We start from the raw sequence: 18,728 nt of genomic DNA on the forward strand, positions 1-18,728 counted from the left end.
TTGCAGCCTCCCCCCCCCCCAGCAGAATGCTAAGCGGCTCCAGAAACTCCCCCTCCCCCATTTGCTTTGCTTTGGGAACCAACCATTCAACACGTGTCGGTCCAAATTAGCCAGGTTTCAGAGTTTTTAATCAAAGTTAGAAAAGTGTGGGAGGGGGTTAAAAAACAAAGCGTTTCCTGTAGACCATCCTGGGTCAAGTTTCAAGTTTCTCAATTTCTATGAAAGGAAAACGTACACCCAGTCCGTTCAGCCCGCCCCTCAGAGCCGGGACAAGGGGCCGGCAGCGCACATGAGCCTCTCGTCTGTGACCAGTGCCCACATGGTCCACATCTCCAGGGGGCTGAGCCGGTGCACCAGGAGGAGCCCTCTGAACAGGCAGGGGTCCAGGGGGTTCAGGGGCTGCCGGATTCCAAAGGTCTTGAAGCCAGCGTGGTGCAGGGGGCTCAGCCCCAGCCGCCGCAGGCACATGCCCACAAAGACGTCATCGATGGGGAAGAGCTCGGCCGCCTCCACGGCTGCGCGGAGGCGCCGCACGGTGGCCCTGGACATGACGTACCCCCCGCCCCCCGCGTAGGGCGGGTAGTGGCGGGCCCTGTACATGGAGGGCGGGATGAAGTACTTGACCTTGGTGTTCCTGTTGGGCAGAGCCTGGCGGATGACATCTCCCACCAAGAGGTCCTGGGCTGGGTCCCAGCCGTCCAGGAACTCCAGGACGTTGGGCACGTGGACAAAGACGTCGTCGTCGCCCTTTAGCAGGAAGTGGGCCTGGGGACAGGCGGCCGCCACCCAGCGCTGCAGGTGCAGCTCCTTGAGCGTCAGGTTGAAGAAGTCCTCCGTGAAGTCCCACTGGAGGATGTCGTCAAACTCCCGGCTCTCGTAGGCCAGCAGCTGGGCGGGCGGTGCGGGCCCTGCCACCCCGAGGAGGAACACCAGCTTCAGCCGCCGGCCCTGCGCCCAGGCGCCCCCCCGGCCCCACGTGCTGCGGATGGCCGCGCGCCGCTCCACGTGGCCAGGCTGCGACTTGATGGCCAGCAGCAGAAAGACGTCCTCGGCACAGCCGGACGGCTCCAGCAGAATGGAGAAGTTGCGGCAGTGGCGATAGGTCAGGAAGAGACGGTGCCGGCCAGGCAGGGACAGGGAGGCGTTGGCCACAGTGCGGTTGGGTGGGCAGTGGCTCCGGCGGGGCCCCGGGGGAGCCCAGAAGGGCTGGCGGGCTGCGGGGACCCCTGCCGGCTTGGCCTCCTTCTTCAGGAAGAGCAGGCAGCTGAGCAGCAGCACAGCCAGGCTGTACAGGACCAGCCAGCCCAGCCTGCGGAACATGGCAGGGCCTGCAGGGAGAGAGCCCGTGAGCCGGCCGGCCCAGCCTCAGCCTCCACCTTCTCCCTGGTCCCACCATCAGGTTACCCCAACCCTGCTGGCCTCGGGGACAGCTGTTATTTAATCTTTCTGAGTCCCCCGCCTCCCCAGGACAGGCGGCTCACCTGCTATGCCAGCCCCTGCCTGCCTCCGTCAGCGGAGGGCTCTGAGGGCGCATTTTCCGTGTTTGCCAGGAAACTCCAGGACCTCACATGCACAGAGCTAGTTTGGCTTCGGGTTAAAATCGTTCTAAGGACCAAACATGACAATCTGGGCTCAAACCATTTCCAAGAGTCTGCTCTGCGGGTGGCAGGCCCTGTGTTGGTGTCCCAGCCACAGCAGAGCAGCAGATGGAGCCACCATTGAACACCCCCTCAATCTGCTGAGACGCCTGGGCTCCCGGGTAGTCAAACCAGGTTTTAGGGACAAAACCAGGCACAGGAAGAGCATGGAAGCAAGTAGGAAGCTGGAGACTGGTGCCAGGCTCGTAGCCCTTCCAGATCTGGTTGGCTCGGGTTCCCAGCGATGCAAAAAGGCCAAGAAATGCTAACCCACAGAGGCACGGCCCGAGGTCCAGAGTAGCAGAGCCAGCCCTCAAAGCCCTCCCTCCGCCACTCCTGCCCCTTTTCCTGGCCCGACAGGCCTCCTGGTCTACCCACGTTAGCCTCAGCCTACTGTCCCTGCCGCTGCCACCCCACAGAAGCATCTCTTCCGGCTGCTAGGCAGGCTGACAGGCAAGGCAGGCAGGGTCCGAGACCCTGAAAACCAGTATGAACAGACAGGAGACGTGACACAGTGTCATGGGAGCCAGGGGCCGGGAAGGCTGTTGAAATTACCGATTTGGGAAAGCCCACCTTGGTAAAGGGCATTTGAGCAAGAACTGGATGGAGTAGCATCCAAACCCCATAGAGACCTGGAGAGCGCGCACCGGGCAGAGGAGCCCTGAGGCAGGAGGGCAGCGGCTGGATGTGTGTGTGTGGGGGGGGGGGGGGCAGAGGTGAGGGAGGCGGCTGCGGAGGCCGCAGTGTAAGGGCTGCGTGAGGGCTCCGCCTTCCTGAGGGCACCCGAGGACCCACGGAGGCGGTAAAAGGATTGACAAGGTGTGAAGTTCACTGCAACTGCCGCTGGATAATGGATCCGGGAAGAACGAGTGGAAACAGGAGACCAGATGGAAACTCATTAGTGGGACAGGACGCAGCCGTGGCCAGGGCGGGTGAGGCTACGGGACGGGAGGGCTGGACGGGTTTCAGGTGGGGAAATGGGTTTCAGGTGGGACATGGGTCTCAGATGCAGCAGGCAGGTTGAGTGAGGGGCCGGGCGAGGAGTGGTGCCAATTACGGAGCGGCTGCAAAGCAAGCAAGCGGCTTGGTTTGTCCTGCGAGTCTCAGTAGCCAGGGCTGGACTGCGCGGGGGACCTATGGCCCTCTGCCCCCCTGCACCGGCCAAACCCTCGGTGGCCTCCACTGCTCAGCAACAAGCCAACAAGCCCGCCCCGCAGTGACCGGCAGCTTCTGCTCCCCCCCCCCCCCCAAACACACACACCTGGGCACCCCTCGCCCGAGCTGCCGGCTGAGGCCCCCCTCCCACCGAAAACTCCCCGGCCTGCGAGTGCGCGACCCCCTCTCGGCGGGTGCTGGCCCCGGGGTTTGTGGTTGTGTCTGGGATGACAGCTAACCGGACGCGCCACGGCGGGACAGAGCCCAGCTGGTTCGTTCCTCCCCGCGCGTCTCCGCAGGGCTGCTGCGGGGCCGCCGAGCACGGACCGAGCCCGCGGGGACACCCCGGGCTGAGCGGAGAGCGGCGGCGCCCTCGGCGCACAGGCACCTGCCCCGCAGCGGGGCTCCGGGCGCCCCGGCCGCACGCCCCGCCCCGCACGGACCTACCTGAGCCGCCGGCCGGTCCGGCGCCGGCGAGGTCAGCGAGCAGCCCGCGCCGCGGAGTGGGAGCGGGACCGGGACCGGCGCATCAGCCGCGCGCACCTCGCTCCGCTCGGGCGGTGGGCGGGCCCGGCCCGGGTGCTTTTGTATTGATCACGCCCACTAGGGCGGGGCTTAAGGGAGGGCCCCGCCCACCGGGGGGTCTCCAGGGCCCAGGCGCCCCTGGGGGCGGGAGAGGCCGCCCCGCTCCCGCTCCCGCAGCGCCCGGCGCCCCGACGCGCGGCCACACAGACGCGGGGCTGCGGTGCCAGAAGCTCCTTTAATGCGGCTACACGACGACGAGGGTCCGCAGCGCCTCCTCGGCCGAGCGGCACTGGATGATCTGGATCTGCACCTCCACCGACAGCGGCTCGGGGCGGTAGTCGTTCTCCAGGCCTGAGGACGAGGCGGGCACGGGTCCGCGGGCGCCAGGGCCGGGCCCCTCGCGGCCCCAAACGCGAACCGCCCCCGGCGCGGCCCCCGGAGCCCGGCTCGGGCTCAGACTCCCAACCAGGAACTCGAGGAAGTCGCGCTTCCCTTGAGAAGACACTGACAAGACCGGCCATTCGGACACTTTCTCTTAAAGTTACAGTGAATGCGGTGAACCTGGCGCCTCTGGGACCGCTGGGAGCGTTCTGACGAAGCTGTAACACCTGAGCTGTCACACAGACAGGACTTGGGAGCGTCTACCTGCCGCCATGCACTCAGGACTGCTCTCCTGGCAGGGGCGGGGACAGTCAAGAACGGGCTGTTTCTGAAGTTGTGTGAAATGCCACACTCGGAAGATCTGCATAACTCAGTGGACCAGTTTTCACAAAAACCCAGGGTCTGGTGTTGGGGTCTGTGTGTGGGCAAGAGCCGCGCAGCATGCAGGGGCGCCCACAGGTCTTACTGCCCTTGGTAGTGAAGGCATTCCTTCCCCACCCCGCCTTCACCTTGAACTTAACCCTCACAAACCTATGGCGGGCACCCTGGGTGTCATATCAGAGAGGGATGTCTGCAACCGACAGAAAGCCTACACATGCTCCGCCTTTCCAGGCCCATGTCCACGTGAGGCTGGGCTTCCTCACGCACCTCCCGCCTCCCGAGGACCACAGGGCAGCCTTGGGACGCCCCTGTCTGTCTCAGCTAAGCCAGGCGGAAACGGGGTTTGCAAAAAAGTAAACAAAGATAATTTCAAGATCAACTTAACCCCACAGCTCTGTCTCCACTCACAAGCCAATAATGATATGGTCCTGAAGCCCCCAGTATAAATCCTCTTGTGCTTTTTCTCCTCCTTTCCCCCCTCCATGATGTATTTTACTTATTTTTTTCTTCAGGCTTTTTCTTTTTAAAAAAAAATATATATATTATTGATTTTTTTATAGAGAGAAAGGGAGAGAGATAGTTAGAAACATCGATCAGCTGCCTCCTGCACATCCCTCACTGGGGATGTGCCCACAACCAAGGTACATGCCCGTGACTGGAATCAAACCCAGGACCCTTCAGTTCACAGGCTGATGCTCTATCCACTGAGCCAAACCGGTTTTGGCTCATTGTGCTTTTTCAATGTTGTTTTGTGACCCTATGTCCTTTGCATTTTCATATGCACTTTAGAATCAGATTGCTGATTTCTGTTTTTTTTAAATTCCTCTAAGATCATGATTGAAATGGCATTGACTCCTCTATAGATCAATCTGAGAAATCCGACATCTTAATAATATTCAATCTCCTAGTCCAGTGGTCGGCAAACCCATTCACCAACAGAGCCAAATATCAACAGTACGATGATTGAAATTTCTTTGAAGAGCCAAATTTTTTAAACTTAAACTTCTTCTAACGCCACTTCTTCAAATAGACTCGCCCAGGCCGTGGTCTTTTGTGGAAGAGCCACACTCAAGGGGCCAAAGAGCCGCATGTGGCTCGCGGGCCGCAGTTTGCCAACCACGGTCCTGATCCATGGACAAGTGCGCTTGCGTTATACTTTTTTTAGGTGAATTTTTTCATTGGGGAAATCCACCCGCCAGGCGAGAAGGCCCTGGCTGGTAACCAGGGAGAGGCCCTTACCTGACAAGACTGGCATCTTGTTCTTGGCCTTCCTCGGCTCCGCACCTGCGAGAGGGAAATGGCTGTTGTTTACGAGCCGCCCAGCTGTGTGGGGGAGCAGAGATCCTCCTGCCCTCGTCCCCCACTGGCTCTTACCTTTCTTAGCTTTCTTATTCTTTGAATCCTGAGGGAAGAACCACCAAATAAGACGCTCGCAGAGGGGGGGATGCTGGGAAAGGGGTGGATGCAGATTCCAGCGCGTCTGTGGGCGGCTCCCCCTGCCAGGCCTCTCCCGGTCCCGGAGGCAGGGCAGGGCCTCCCAGGAAGGAGGGGCCCCACCTGTCCCACCTGCCTCCTCGCAACCGAGAAGGATCCCCTGCCTCAGACCGGGCCCCAGGGCCCTCGCCGGCCCAGCACCATTCCTGTGGGGCGGGGGGGCGGGGCGTCCCGTACCCTGAGAAACGTCAGCCTGTCGGATTCCAGGGTGCGGATCACCCCGAACTTGCACAGGGTGGACACGAGGGACTCCCCGGCTAGCAGGGGCTCCAGGACCACCAAGCCGCTGCCCAGCACCCGCAGGATGGGAGGGTCCTGGCGAAGCTCCTTGGAAAGCCCTCTCTTCTTCCTGGGCCCCTTCTGGTCCTGGGGGGAGAGGCTGGGTGAGGGCCCGGCAGGGAGGTGCCGGCGCCCACGGCCCTGCCCGGGGCCGGCGTACCTTCTTCTCCTTCTCCCCTTGGGCGGCCTTGTCTTTCCCCTTCTTGTCTCTCTCCGCTTTCTCTTTCTTCTTCTCCCCTTTTCCCTTGCCAGCCGTGGGAAAGTCGACGGGAGGGGGCACCACGGGCCAGGAGAGGATCTGGGGGACGGCAAGGCGGCCTCGCGTGAACACGGCCAGGCTGGGGCCGGCGAGGGTCTTTCCGGAAACGGGGGCTGGAGGGCCGGCCCTCCCGGGCCCCACCTTCTCCTCCACGATGGTGACTGTGGTCCCCGCCAGCAGGAAGGCCTTGAGCGGCACCAGGTCCCGGAGCGAGTGCTGCATCTCGTAGCTGCAGGGGATGACGTTAGCCCAGGGCTTGCGGACGGTGCTGAAGAGGACTGTCCTGGGGGGGAAGAGGGGGACGGGCGTTATCGGGGGCCAGGGACAAGGCTGCGGGCGCCGAAGGAGACGGCGTGGAGCGGGGCCCGGTGAGGGAGGGGAGCACTCTGCGTGGGGCTTCCCTTCAGGGGTGACTGTGCTGTGCACTCAACGTGGATGGAAGGCAACCAGGAACCAATCGGAACCTTTAAAACACTTCGGCCAGCGTGGCTCAGCGGTGGAGCATCAACCTGCGAACCGGGGGACACGGCTCCATTCCCAGTCGGGGCCCATGCCTGGCTGCAGGCTTGATCCCCAGTATGGGACAAGCAGGAGGCAGCTAGTCAATGGCTCTCTTTCATCACTGATGTTTCTCTCTCTTCCTCTCTCTGAAGTCAATAAAACATATATATATACACACACACACACACACACACATATATACATATATACACGTATAAATATAAAACATAAAGCTATGGGTCAAATACAGTAGAAGTTAAGTCCAATGAAGCAATTCAGCCCAGAGCTTGCGAACGTGTGAGGTAACTGCAGACAAATGTTAAAAGGGAAATGTAGAAATGGAGGAAAAGCGGCAATACGTGACCTTAAAGGTTACTGCTACCGACAGACAGACTCTGACAAGGAAGGTCAACTGTCCTCCCTGGTGAAGCAAATTTCGTCAGCGCTTGGACTTAAGGAGCATGCCCCCAGTACCTCATGCCCCCAGTACCTCATGCCCCCAGTACCTCATGCCCCCAGTACCTCCGCACGGAAATCCCTGCGAAGACGGTGAGGACCGCGCTCACCCGCACCGGGAAACGCCCCCTCCCAGCCCCTCCGCTGGGTGCCCGTCAGTCCCCCTCCCTGTCTGCCTTTCCAGCCCCCCTTCGCCTGGCTCCCGGCTGGCCTAGGGGCAGGGGCACTTCCGCCCCTACTTCCCAGGAGCCGCCTGGGCCCACCATTTCCCCTGGAGAAGGGCCTGCGCCGGCAGACCCACAGCCGCGCCCGCAGCTCAGGGGATGGTTTGGGTGGCGGAGTTATTTGTGGTTCTTACTTGTTTTTACGAATTTTTCCCAAAATTAGAACAGGAACCAAGTCAGCCCCTGGCCCAGCCCGGGTCCAGCCCTGTCTCCGGTCACCAGCGGGGACACAGCCCCCCACAAGCCCGTGTGCGTCCATCAGTGACAAACGGTGGGAGCTTCCGCCAATGAGAGCGGCTCCTCCTCAGAGGCCCCTCCTCAGAGGCTCCTTCTCAGAGGCCCCTCCTCAGAGGCTCCTCCTCAGAGGCCCCTCCTCAGAGGTCTCCTTCTCAGAGGCTCCTCCTCAGAGGCCCCTCCTCAGAGGTCTCCTTCTCAGAGGCTCCTCCTCAGAGGCCCCTCCTCAGAGGTCTCCTCCTCAGAGGCTCCTCCTCAGAGGCCCCTCCTCAGAGGCTCCTCCTCAGAGGCCCCTCCTCAGAGGTCCCTCCTCAGAGGCCCCTCCTCAGAGGTCTCCTTCCCAGAGGCTCCTCCTCAGAGGCTCCTCCTCAGAGGCTCCTCCTCAGAGGTCTCCTTCTCAGAGGTCTCCTCCTCAGAGGCTCCTCCTCAGAGGCTCCTCCTCAGAGGCTCCTCCTCAGAGGTCTCCTTCTCAGAGGCTCCTTCTCAGAGGCTCCTCCTCAGAGGCTCCTTCTCAGAGGCCCCTCCTCAGAGGCTCCTCCTCAGAGGCCCCTCCTCAGAGGCTCCTTCTCAGAGGCTCCTCCTCAGAGGCCCCCACCCGAGAGACAGGGGCACCCAGGTCCGAGGGGTAACAGCGGGGCCGGACAGGGCCGCCCAGCCGCCCTGGTCCGGGGTGCAGGCTTCTGGCTGAGGGCGGAGGCTCGGCTGGGAGAGGCGAACCCCGAGCGCACCCCTCATCCCTCGGGCTGTCACTGGGGGAGGGGTTGGGAGTGGGGGTGGAGGTGGAGGTGGGGGTGGGGGTAAAAGGGAGTGGGGGTGGAGGAGGGGGTAAAAGGGGGTGGGGTAGAGGGTAGAAGAGGGAGTGAGGGTAGAGAAGGGGGTAAGAGGGGGTACAGGAGGGGGTAAGAGGGAGTGGAGGAGGGGGTGAGGGTGGAGGAGGGGGTAGAGGGGTAGAGGAGGGGGTAAGAGGGGGGGGAGGAGGGGGTAGAGGGGTAGAGGAGGGGGTAAGAGGGGGGAGGGGGTAAGAGGGGGGGAGGGGGTAAGAGGGGGGGAGGAGGGGGTAGAGGGGTAGAGGAGAGGGTGGGGGGGAGGAGGGAGTAAGAGGGGGTGGAGGGGGTAAGAGGGGGGGGAGGGGGTAGAGGGGTAGAGGAGGGGGTGGGGGGAGGAGGTGGTGGGGTATAGGGGGGTCCTCACCCCGGGGACGGGCAGAGCCGGAAGTCCATCCTGGGCCGCAGCTGCGCCAGCTCCTCGGCGTCGGAGCCCAGGGAGCGGGGCAGCGAGGGTGTCCCGGCCGACACCCCCGACTCCAGCTCCAGCGACTGCGACAGGGACGAGGGCACCGACTCGGCCTCCTCCTCCGCCTCCTCGGCCGTGGGCGTGGGGGGCGCCTCCTCGGGGACCTCCTCCTCGCTGGGCGCGGGCTTGACGATCTGCGGGGACGGGCGCGGGTGGCCGGGCTGGGGGCGCGATGCCGGGGAAGGGGCCGTCCGTCCGTCCGTCCATCCCGTGCGTCCGCGCAGCCGCAGCCCTCCCGCCGGGACGCTGCCCGGGGCCGGGGGGCGGGGCCGGGCGGGGGCTTCGCCTGGAGGAGACATTGGGGCGCCCCCCCCCCATTCTCAGGACGGACCGGGGCGCACCTCAGCCAGCACCCCTTCGTACTCGCTCCCTTCGCCTTCCTCGTCCTCCACGAAGTCGTAGGTGACGTAGTAGCTGTAGGAGATGAAGGGCCCCTGCGGCCCCGGGTCCGGGTCCAGGACCGAGGAGTCCAGAACCCCCCGGATGTTCCCGATCGTCACCACGAACTGCGCCTCGCGCGCCAGGAAGTCTGCGGGGCCGGGGCGGGCAGACAGGCGGGCTGAGCCGGCTTGGGGTCCGGGCTGGGCCCCCTCGGCCCGGGGACTGGGCAGGTCTGGCGAGGCCCCTGCGGCCGGCTTTCCCGGGCGGAAGGCGGTGCCTGGGCAGGGGGTGCCCTCCTGCCGGCAGTGCCACCTTGACCTTGAGAAGGCTCTGGTGCAGCTGTGGCGAGGGCCACCAGGGGGTGATCTCAGGCCGCCAGGGCAGGGAAGCCGCCGATCAGAGCTCAGAGCGGCTTCCCATTTGGTAGGAAGCGGGGCACCCAGGAGGCCCAGCCTCCCTCCCGCGGGCCCCCAGCCCCAACCCCCCATCGGATCGGGGGGTGGGGGGGGGGTCCTGGCACAGGCCAGCGGAGCGGGACAGGCGCCGCCCTCACCGCCTTTGGGGCGGAGCCCCTGGAACTGGTGCTTCTCGCTGGAGGACACGGTGATGTCGTCCAGCACGCAGAGCCGCGCCAGGCTGTCGATGGTGAAGCCGCGGTAGTAGGGCACCAGGGCCAGCGGGTTGCCCTGCAGCACCAGCAGCCGCAGGCGCTGCAGCGTGCTCAGGCTGGCCACCATGGCCTGCAGGTCCGTCAGGTCGTTGAAGCCCAGGTCCAGAGACACCAGGTTGGGCCTGGAAGGGGAGCGGACCGGTGGGGACAGGCCTCCCTCAGCACCCCGCCAGGACAGTCAGAGGCCTGAGCCTGCCCGGCAGACCAGCCTGCCTTGGGCAGCCCTCAGACCCAAGCTAGCCCCCGTCCTCTCTCCCTCTCTCTCTCTCTCTCTCTCTCTCTCTCACACACACACACAGGGCAGCCCTCCTGGCTCTGCAGCCCCTCTCTCCGTGGTCCTGCCATCCTCACAGGTCAGAGACGGGCCTCGTCACCTCCTGCCTCTGCCTCAGGCCTATGGACACATCCTCTCTCCCAGGTTAATCATCTCCGTGTCTCCCGTGGAACCGTATGGGGTTGTGCATCTAGAAGGTTCTCTCTCTCTCTGATGTTAATCTCACTCGAGGATATTTTCCGTTGGTTTTTAGAGAGGATGGAAGGGAGGGGGGAGAGACAGAGAGAGAGAAATCCAATGTGAGAGAGACGCATCGAATGGCGGCCTCCTGCATGTGACCCAACAGGGCCGGGATGGAGCCTGCGACCGAGGTACCGAGCCCAAGGCCTGCCACCATCCACAGAGCAGACCGGCCAGGGCACCTGGAAGGTTCTGGACAAAGACTGACCAGCCGTCAGGAAAACAGAGGGAAGCCACTTTGGGAGGAGCGATGGGTGGGGGAGAGGGGCCTGGGAGGGGACACGGGAGGGCGCTTTCCAGGCCAGACGGGCAGCTGATCACAGGAAGCCTGCGGCTCCTCTGGGGCCCTGGGTGCGGAGCCGCCGGTGAGGGCGGGGGCCAGGCGGGAGGTGGTTTCCTCACCGCCAGGCAGACTAGAAAGCAAACTGATCTCGGCTCCGAGAACAGCGTGAGAGGAACACAGGGAGTCACAGCCCCGTCTCCCACGGCCATCTCCGCCCGCCTTTTATGGCCCGGCCGCCGTGGGGGAAGCACCCGCTTCACCCCGCAGCCTTTGAGCGGAACCTCTGGCGTCAGCGGAGTCACCCTGCCTTTCCCCTCCTGGCGACCGAGAGGGCGGTGCAGGCTTTTCTGAAATCTGCGCCCGGGCTCTGATACGCCTCATTTTCCATGTATCAGGCGGGGACACGGGGTTCTCTGTCCGCGGCACACTCTGAAGCCGGGCGTGCGTCTTTCCTGGGCCGGGAGGAACGAGCAGAACCGCGGCCGCTGACCTCATCGGCGGGGACGCAGGGTTTCAGCCCCTGCTCTTCACCCACCAAGAACACAAAGTCAAACCAAGAGCTCCCCGCTCGGGAAGACTCTGTCCCCCTGACCTTTGGCCCTGCCCGGACAAGTCGGCTGCCCCTGGCATCCAAGCTTCCTGCAGAGCCCAGCACAGCCCCACACGGAGAATGTTCCAGCCCCAGTGCCCACAGCGAAGGCCTGCCCTCCTCCCACCGCCTCGGTCCTTTCCTGGCCTTCTGAGTCGTGTGTGTGTGTGTGTGTGTGTGTGTGTGTGTACTTTAAAGTGAGCCAGAGAAAGAAGTGTTATGTCTGGGCCCACAGCCAACCAGGAGTCACTACAGAAAAGGGGAAAGCTGGGTCCCTTTCAGCGTCCAAACCTAATGCTCCCCCTTTCCCGCCTCCCCCCGGCCGGTACCAGTGCTGGGCGGTGATGTACACGCTCTGCAGGGGGCCCAGCAGCTTGTTGTCGCCCAGGCCCAGGTGCTGCAGGCCCGGTGGGGGACGGTCGCATAGGCACTTCATGCTGCTGATGTAGTTGCCGTAGAGCTCCAGGACCTGGGGGCGGGAAGGCGCCTGTGAGCCCAGCACCGCCGTCCGCCCGTCCTTCTGCCCCAGCACCGCCCGTCCTTCTGCCCCAGCACCGCCCTGTCCTATCTGCCAGTTCACCCATCCACCCATCCTTCTGCCCCAGCACCGCCCTGTCCTATCTGCCAGTTCACCCATCCACCCATCCTTCTGCCCCAGCACCGCCCGTCCGCCCGTCCTTCTGCCCCAGCACCGCCCGTCCGCCCATCCACTGTCCTTCCATCCCGGAAACTCCGCAGAGGGAGCACCAGTCCCTCATGCCACGTCTCCCTTCCCCCCGGACCCGCTTACGAAAGCCCGGGGAGAGGGTATTCCTGCAGCAGGCATGGGGTGCTTCTTTTCGTTTGTGAAGGAACTTTAAACTTTGGCATGGGAAGGATACTGGAGAGCGTGGGAGGGACATGCACAGCCCTTGGCCGCGTGTCTCTGTGTAACCCCCTCCCCCCCATTCATTTGACATTGTTTCCAAAGTGCTGACTCTGACATGGATCTTACAGATACACAGCATGATGTTTGTGGAAGGATCCTAGGAACTAACTTCAAAAGAAGCCAACGGTGACCTTCAGGCATTCCGGCTCCGGGAGGTTGGTGACCTCCCACCGGAGCGCCAGGATGACGCACATCAGACCCCCCTTCAGCGTGGGGATCCTGCCAGAATGGGCCGTACAGGTCTGCGTGTTGAGAACCTTTCTCCACCCCTCCCTTGATATCCGTTCTGCTTTCCCTCTCTCCTTATAAAAACCCCTGCCTGCACCGAGATGTTGAAATGGGCTTGTAATGAGAGTCCCCCATGTCTCAGGCCGCTGGTTCTTGAATAAACCTACTTTTCTCCCATCAGTCCGTGTCTTTTTTTTTTTTAATTTTAAAAACTGATTGGCCCTCGCCGGTTTGGCTCAGTGGGTAGAGCGTCGGCCTGCGGACCAAAGGGTCCCGGGTGCAGGCTCCTCCCCAGTCCAGGCCCTGGTCAGGGTTTGTCCAGGAGGCAGCCAACCCATGTCCCTCTCCCACATCGATTTCTCTCTGCCTGTTCCTCTCTCTAAAAAGGCAATGGAAAAATATCCTCGAATGAGGATAAAAAAACATAAATTGTTGGTTGGTTTTAGAGAGAGGAAGCGGGGAGGGAGAGAGAAGCATCAATTTATCGTTGCACTTATTGATGCGTTCACTGGTGCTTCCTATATGTGTTCTGACCAGGGATCAAACCCGCAGCCTTGGGGTATCCGGTTGACACTCTAACCAGCTGAGCTACCCGGCCAGGACCCCCATCTTTAATGCTTGGATTTTGGGCAGCAGGCAGCCCAGCCGGTTCAGTGTCATCTGGGAAAGCTAGGGGAGCCCTGGGCGGAAAACAGCAGTGAGTTCCTTTATTTCGCCTCTCAGGTCTCTCCTGGTGTTTTGTTGTTTTGTTTTTTTTGAGCATGGCCCTGAGCTATAGTCCGCAGTCCCTCTTGATTTAAAATTGAGACCATTTTTTGCCCAGCCAGTGTGGCTCAGTTGGTTGAGTGTCATGCCATATACCAAGAGGCCACAGGTTCGATTCCCATTTAGGGCACATGCCCGGGTTGTGGGCTTGATCCCCATTAGGGGGCGTGCAAGAGGCAGCTGATCAATGATTCTATCTCATCATTGATGTTTCTATCTCTCTCTCCTTCTCCCTTCCTCTCTCTGAAGTAGGCAAAAACATATTTAAAAGAATAATTTTTTATTTTATTTTTTAAAATATATTTTATTGATTTTTTACAGAAAGGAGGAGAGAGGGATAGAGAGTCAGAAACGTCGATGAGAGAGAAACATCGACCAGCTGCCTCTTGCACACCCCCCACCGGGGATGTGCCTGCAACCAATGTACATTCCCTTGACCGGAATCGAACCTGGGACCTTTCAGCCCGCAGACCGACGCTCTACCACTGAGCCAAACTGGTTTCGGCAAGAATAATAATTTTTTAAAAATTGAGATGATTTTTGAAGGAATTAAGAAATACAAATTGGTGGTAACAAATAGTCACTGCATAAGGGATATAGTTAATAATATTGTACTAAGTATGCTTCCAGGGACGCCACTTGTAAAGTATATGATTGTATGCTTTATTTAGTATACTAATACAAAATATTGAAGGTAAACTGTAATTGAAAAATAAAAAATAAAATAAAAATAAGATCAAATTGAGACCATTTTGATATGCTGATCTTAAGACTCATGGTAAAGCCTAGCCTCCCTTTCTTTTTAAACTATTATTTTTTTAAATATATATTTTATTGATTTTACACAGAGAGAAAGTGAGAGGGATAGAGAGTTAGAAACGTCGATGAGAGAGATACATCGACCAGCTGCCTCTTGCACACCCCCCACTGGGTACATGCCCCCGACCGGAATCGAACCCGGGACCTTTCAGTCTGCAGGCCGACGCTCTATCCACTGAGCCAAACTGGTTTTGGCTTAAACTATTTTTTATTGTGGTAAAATATATTTAACGTAGTTTGCCATTTTAACCATAAAATTCAGTGGTATTAAGTGCATTCACTTTGTTGTACAACCAACCATCATTACTATCTATCTATCTATCTATCTATCTATCACCCCAAACAGAAACTCCCCATTGCATGCCCCCCCCTGCCCCACTGCCCCTGGTAACCAGCTCTCATGTGCTTTTGTCTATAGATGGCTCCTCTCCATCATGGAGGCAGAATCGCCTAACTGTGTGGCCTTCTGGGTCCAGCCTTTGTCATTCAGCATAGTGTTTGCGTTTCCTCCTTTTGTGACTGAGTAACGTTCCAGTGGAGGGAGAAGCCTCCCTGTGTTCGCCAGGCGCTGCTGACACACTGGCTGTCTCCACCCAGCGGCTCCCGTGAACGATGCCGCTGAGCACATCGTGAACAGGAATCTGAGCCCGAGCGGTTTGGCTCACTGGATAGAGCGTTGGCCCAGGGACGGAAGGCTCCTGGGCTTGTTCCGGTCAAGGGCATGTACCTTGGCTGCAGGCTCCCCAGCCCTGGTCGGGTATGTACAGGAGGCAACCAATTGAAGTTTCTCTCTGTCTCTTCCTCTCCCTTTTACTCTCTCTAAAAATCAATGGGAAAATACCCTGGAGTGAGGAATAACAACAACCTCAAAAAAAGAGGAGGAGAATGAGGAGAAGAAGGAAGAAGGAGGGAGGAGGAGGAGGAGGAGGAGAAGGAGGAAGAGGAGGAGGAGAGGAGGAGAAGGAGGAGGAGGAGGAGAAGGAGAAGGAGGAGCAGATGAGTCCCTGCCTTCAAATCTTTCAGCCCAGTGCCAGGAAGGGAATTGCTGGGTCTATGGAAAGTACACTGTTTGAGGAATCTACGCCACCTCTGAAAAGCCTGGGGCTTCACACAGCACAGTGCCAAGACTTTAGTGTATGGGGCAGGGGAGGGGCAGGGCAGGGGCAAGGGCAGGGGCAGGGGCAGAAGCAGGGCAGGGGTGGGGCAGAGGCAGGGGCAGGGATAGGGCAGGAGCAGGGCAGGGGCAGGGGCAGGGGCAGGGCAGGGGCAGGGGTGGGCAGGGCTGTGCCAGGGGCAGGGGGCAGGGAAGGGGCAGGGGCAGGGGCAGGGCAGGGGCAGGGCAGGGGCAGGAGCAGGGGCAGGGCAGGGGCAGGAGCAGGAGCAGGGCAGGGGCAGGGGCAGGGGCAGGGCAGGGGCAGGGGCAGGGGCAGGGCAGGGGCAGGGGCAGGGCAGGGGCAGGGGCAGGGGCAGGGCAGGGGCAGGGGCAGGGCAGGGGCAGGAGCAGGAGCAGGGCAGGGGCAGGGGCAGGGGCAGGGCAGGGGCAGGGGCAGGAGCAGGGCAGGGGCAGGGCAGGGGCAGGGCAGGGCAGGGGCAGGGGCAGGGGGCAGGGCCAGGGCAGGGGCAGGGGCAGGGGGCAGGGCTAGGGCAGGGGCAGGGGCAGGGCAGGGGCAGGAGCAGGGGCAGGGGCAGGAGCAGGGGCAGGGCAGGGGCAGGGGCAGGGGGCAGGGCCAGGGCAGGGGCAGGGGCAGGGCAGGGGCAGGAGCAGGGGCAGGGCAGGGGCAGCTTGACATGGAGCCCAGGCTCCTTACCTTGAGAGTTGGTGGCAGATTGAAGGCGTCGATCTCCTTGATCTCATTGGCGCTCAGGACCAGCTCTTCGAGCTTTGGGAACTTCAGGAGGTCTTTATCCACCAGGCTCACCTGGGGAGGAAGGGACGGAAGCTGAGCGCCCAGCTGGCGCAGAAACCTGTGGATGGAGGGTGACACCACTCAACCAGCTGCACAGCCCCTCCCAGCACCCGCCTCTGCTCCTGGAGCCTCTCCTGCCCTGCCAGGGCACAGGCGCCTCGGGCACCGGGGCGCCCTCCCCTCTGCCACCCTCACCTCCTCTGCCTGGGTGCCTGCAGCGTCCCGCTCAGTGCCCCGTGCCCCCTGTTGGACGGGGAGCTCAGAAGTCCATCTTCCTATGCACCTGGAGCCGCGGGAGCCCGAAGGCCTTTAGGAGTTTTCCCACAGCCGGCCGGAGCTGCGGGGCCTTCCTGGCGGGGCCTCTCCTCTGGGGTGACTGACCCGCCAGCCTGCCCAGGAGCGAGGGGTTCCAGGGACGTGAACATTTCTGCGTTCACGAGGGGCCAGGCCCAGGCGAACAGGCTGCTCTCCCTCCGCACCCCCCGCACCGGTCGCTCCGTCTCTCTGGGGAAGGAGCAGGCTGTGGGCTCCGTTATCGGTGATGCCAGCAGAGAAGGCTCTTTAGGGACAGGAATCACTATAGCACGGTGCCCCTCCCCTGGCCCTGGGCCCCACAGCTGGGATGAAGCAAAACCAATACAGACACTACGGGGACCCAGAAGGGCGGACTGCGGGGCACTCTGGAAATCACTGGGACCACAGGGGACCTCACCGGGGGAAGGAAAAGGCACAGAGCACGGAACAGGCGAGCAGCTGGCTCTGCTGGGTGGGCCAGCTGGTGAGATTTTTTAGAAGGCGGGCAGAGCTATCCCCCTCTCTCCCCGCTCCCCTTCCCTCCCCCCCCCTCCCCCTTCCCCTCCCCCTCCCCTCCTGGTCTTATCACTGAGTGCAGGAGGTGGTCTCCTCATGTCCCCTCTGTCCCCTCGGTGTGCCCGAGGCGGGCAGGTGCCAGCTGCCGGCACTCACCTTCTTGTCCACCACGTGGAGGGACCTGAAGTAGGAGTTCAGGAAGTCCTCTTTGAGCATCTGGGGGTTGCTGATGGCCAGCTGCCTCAGGAAGCGGTCCTCGGCGCTGGAGCCCTCCAGCAGGGCCCAGGGCGACTGGGGGCTGCAGACCAGGCCCAGCAGGTCCTCCACCGTCTCCTCCGAGGGGCCCCCTGCCTCCTCCTCTCTGGGGACCAGCTCCCGCCACACCCGACAAGTCCGGGGGAGGAATCGCGACTTGTTCTGTGGCCGTGGGGAGGGAGAAGGTCTCTCGTTATGACTCAGTCCTCTCAAGGATCCGAAACCCGAGAAACTGGACAGATTGTAAGACAGGACCGCCAGGGATAAAGAGTTTGGAAGTTTAGACAACGTGTCATGGACACTTTTGACTGCTCATCAGCCAAGGGACGGACGAGGGGAATTAAAATAACAACAAGAAGACCCATTCCCGCCTTTAGGAGTTGCTCTTGAGCTGGGACCCTGGGCCATGCAGGTAGAAGAGATGAAACACCTAAGGGAAGATTTACACCTGTCCTGGAAGCCAGGCGGTGCTGCAGGCCCCTGTGAGAAGTCCTGACTAACGCAGGGAAGGGGGCAAGGCTGGCGGTAAGTTCAGAACATTTAGGTGCCGGCAGGAGAAGGTGAACGAATTCGCCCCCGTTTTCCTTCCCACTCCTCCCCCAGGAGACGCTAGGAGACCCTATCGCTCAGTGCCAGGCCAGCCACACTGTAGGTGCTCCATGTTTGTGTAAAAGACGCCGACCCCCCTGGCGCTGACCAGTGTGTGGGGCCTCCTGGGCTCAGGAGCCTCCGTCCTCCGTCCTCCGGCCCTTCCGGCCCCCCCTCCCCCGGGCGTCCAGGGCCTCACAGCGGGTCCGCGTGCTGGCCCCCTCTCAGGACCGCTCTCCCCTCCCAAGGGCATGGGGGGCCTCAGGGGAGGGGGCGGCCTCGCCCACAGGGACACACACACACACACACACTCACACCGTGGTCCCTACAGCCACACACACACACACACACACACACTCACACCGTGGTCCCTACGGCCACACACACACACACACACACACACACACACACACACGCGGGCGCTGCCCTTCGCCCTGGGTCGGCTCCCACGGGCCCGGCCCCCACCCCAGGCCCCGGACGGCCGGTCCCGCCGCCCGCACCCAGCTGCCGGCGCCGCACGGGAACTCCCGCAGACACAGCTTCCGCAGGTGCTCCCGCACCGCGGCGCTCACGGTCCCCGCGCTCCGGTCCACACTCCCCGCCATCGCCGCGCGGACCCCGCGCCCTGCCGGTCGCTAAGCAACCGCCGGGACGCGCACGTGCTCCGGGCGGGCGGCGCAGGCGCAGGCGCCCTGGGACCCAGGACTCGCCCGGGGAGACCCCGGCTCAGGCCCGGCCACGGGGGTTTTCCCTCCCGACCCCGCCGGTGCTCCGGGCTGTGAACCCGGGGAAACAGGGACTGCGGCTCCCAGCAGCGCCCGCGCTGCCCGTACTGAGGCTTTCTCCTCCAGAGAAAAGTGCTCATCACCATCCCCACGGACAGACCTGGAAAGGAGAAATTAGCTCAGGGCCAATCTCAAGATTGTAACCAGGGGATTCCAATTAACTCCTGCCAAAACCGGTTTGGCTCAGTGGATAGAGCATCGGCCTGCGGACTGAAAGGTCCCAGGTTCGATTCCCGTCAAGGGCATGTACCTGGGTTGCGGGCACATCCCCAGTGGGGGCTGTGCAGGAGGCAGCTGATTGATGTTTCTCTCTCATCGATGTTTCTAACTCTCTATCCTTCTCCCTTCCTCTCTGTAAAAAAATCAATAAAATATAAAAAAAAAAAA

The 18,728-nt window shown here is 61.6% G+C and overlaps 1 protein-coding gene across 4 annotated transcripts; it reads right to left on the bottom strand.

Moving 5' to 3' along the window:
• Positions 1 to 111: 111 nt before the first annotated feature.
• B3GNT4 (UDP-GlcNAc:betaGal beta-1,3-N-acetylglucosaminyltransferase 4) lies at positions 112 to 18,143 on the bottom strand. Of its 4 annotated transcripts, XM_045585563.1 has the most exons (13): positions 18,057 to 18,143; positions 16,870 to 17,130; positions 15,805 to 15,915; positions 11,586 to 11,725; positions 9,754 to 9,992; positions 9,161 to 9,348; positions 8,718 to 8,953; positions 6,253 to 6,394; positions 6,013 to 6,150; positions 5,751 to 5,939; positions 5,454 to 5,481; positions 5,319 to 5,363; positions 112 to 1,328 (listed from the first exon to the last, which is right to left on the bottom strand). In XM_045585563.1, the coding sequence occupies exons 2-13, from the start codon at positions 16,927 to 16,929 to the stop codon at positions 259 to 261; spliced, it is 2,586 nt and encodes an 861-aa protein (XP_045441519.1). In that variant the 5' UTR covers positions 16,930 to 17,130; positions 18,057 to 18,143; the 3' UTR covers positions 112 to 258. The 4 variants fall into 4 exon arrangements, with proteins under 4 accessions (XP_045441519.1, XP_045441518.1, XP_045441520.1 ...); XM_045585562.1 differs by lacking the exon at positions 18,057 to 18,143 and having other exon boundaries at positions 5,751 to 5,935; positions 6,012 to 6,150; positions 16,870 to 17,072; XM_045585564.1 differs by lacking the exons at positions 5,454 to 5,481; positions 6,013 to 6,150; positions 6,253 to 6,394; ... (5 more) ...; positions 16,870 to 17,130; positions 18,057 to 18,143 and having other exon boundaries at positions 5,751 to 5,837.
• Between the last annotated feature and the right edge of the window lie 585 nt (positions 18,144 to 18,728).

This window comes from Pipistrellus kuhlii, unplaced genomic scaffold, assembly GCF_014108245.1.
Source record: "Pipistrellus kuhlii isolate mPipKuh1 unplaced genomic scaffold, mPipKuh1.p scaffold_m20_p_20, whole genome shotgun sequence".
Taxonomy (NCBI): Eukaryota; Metazoa; Chordata; class Mammalia; order Chiroptera; family Vespertilionidae; genus Pipistrellus; species Pipistrellus kuhlii.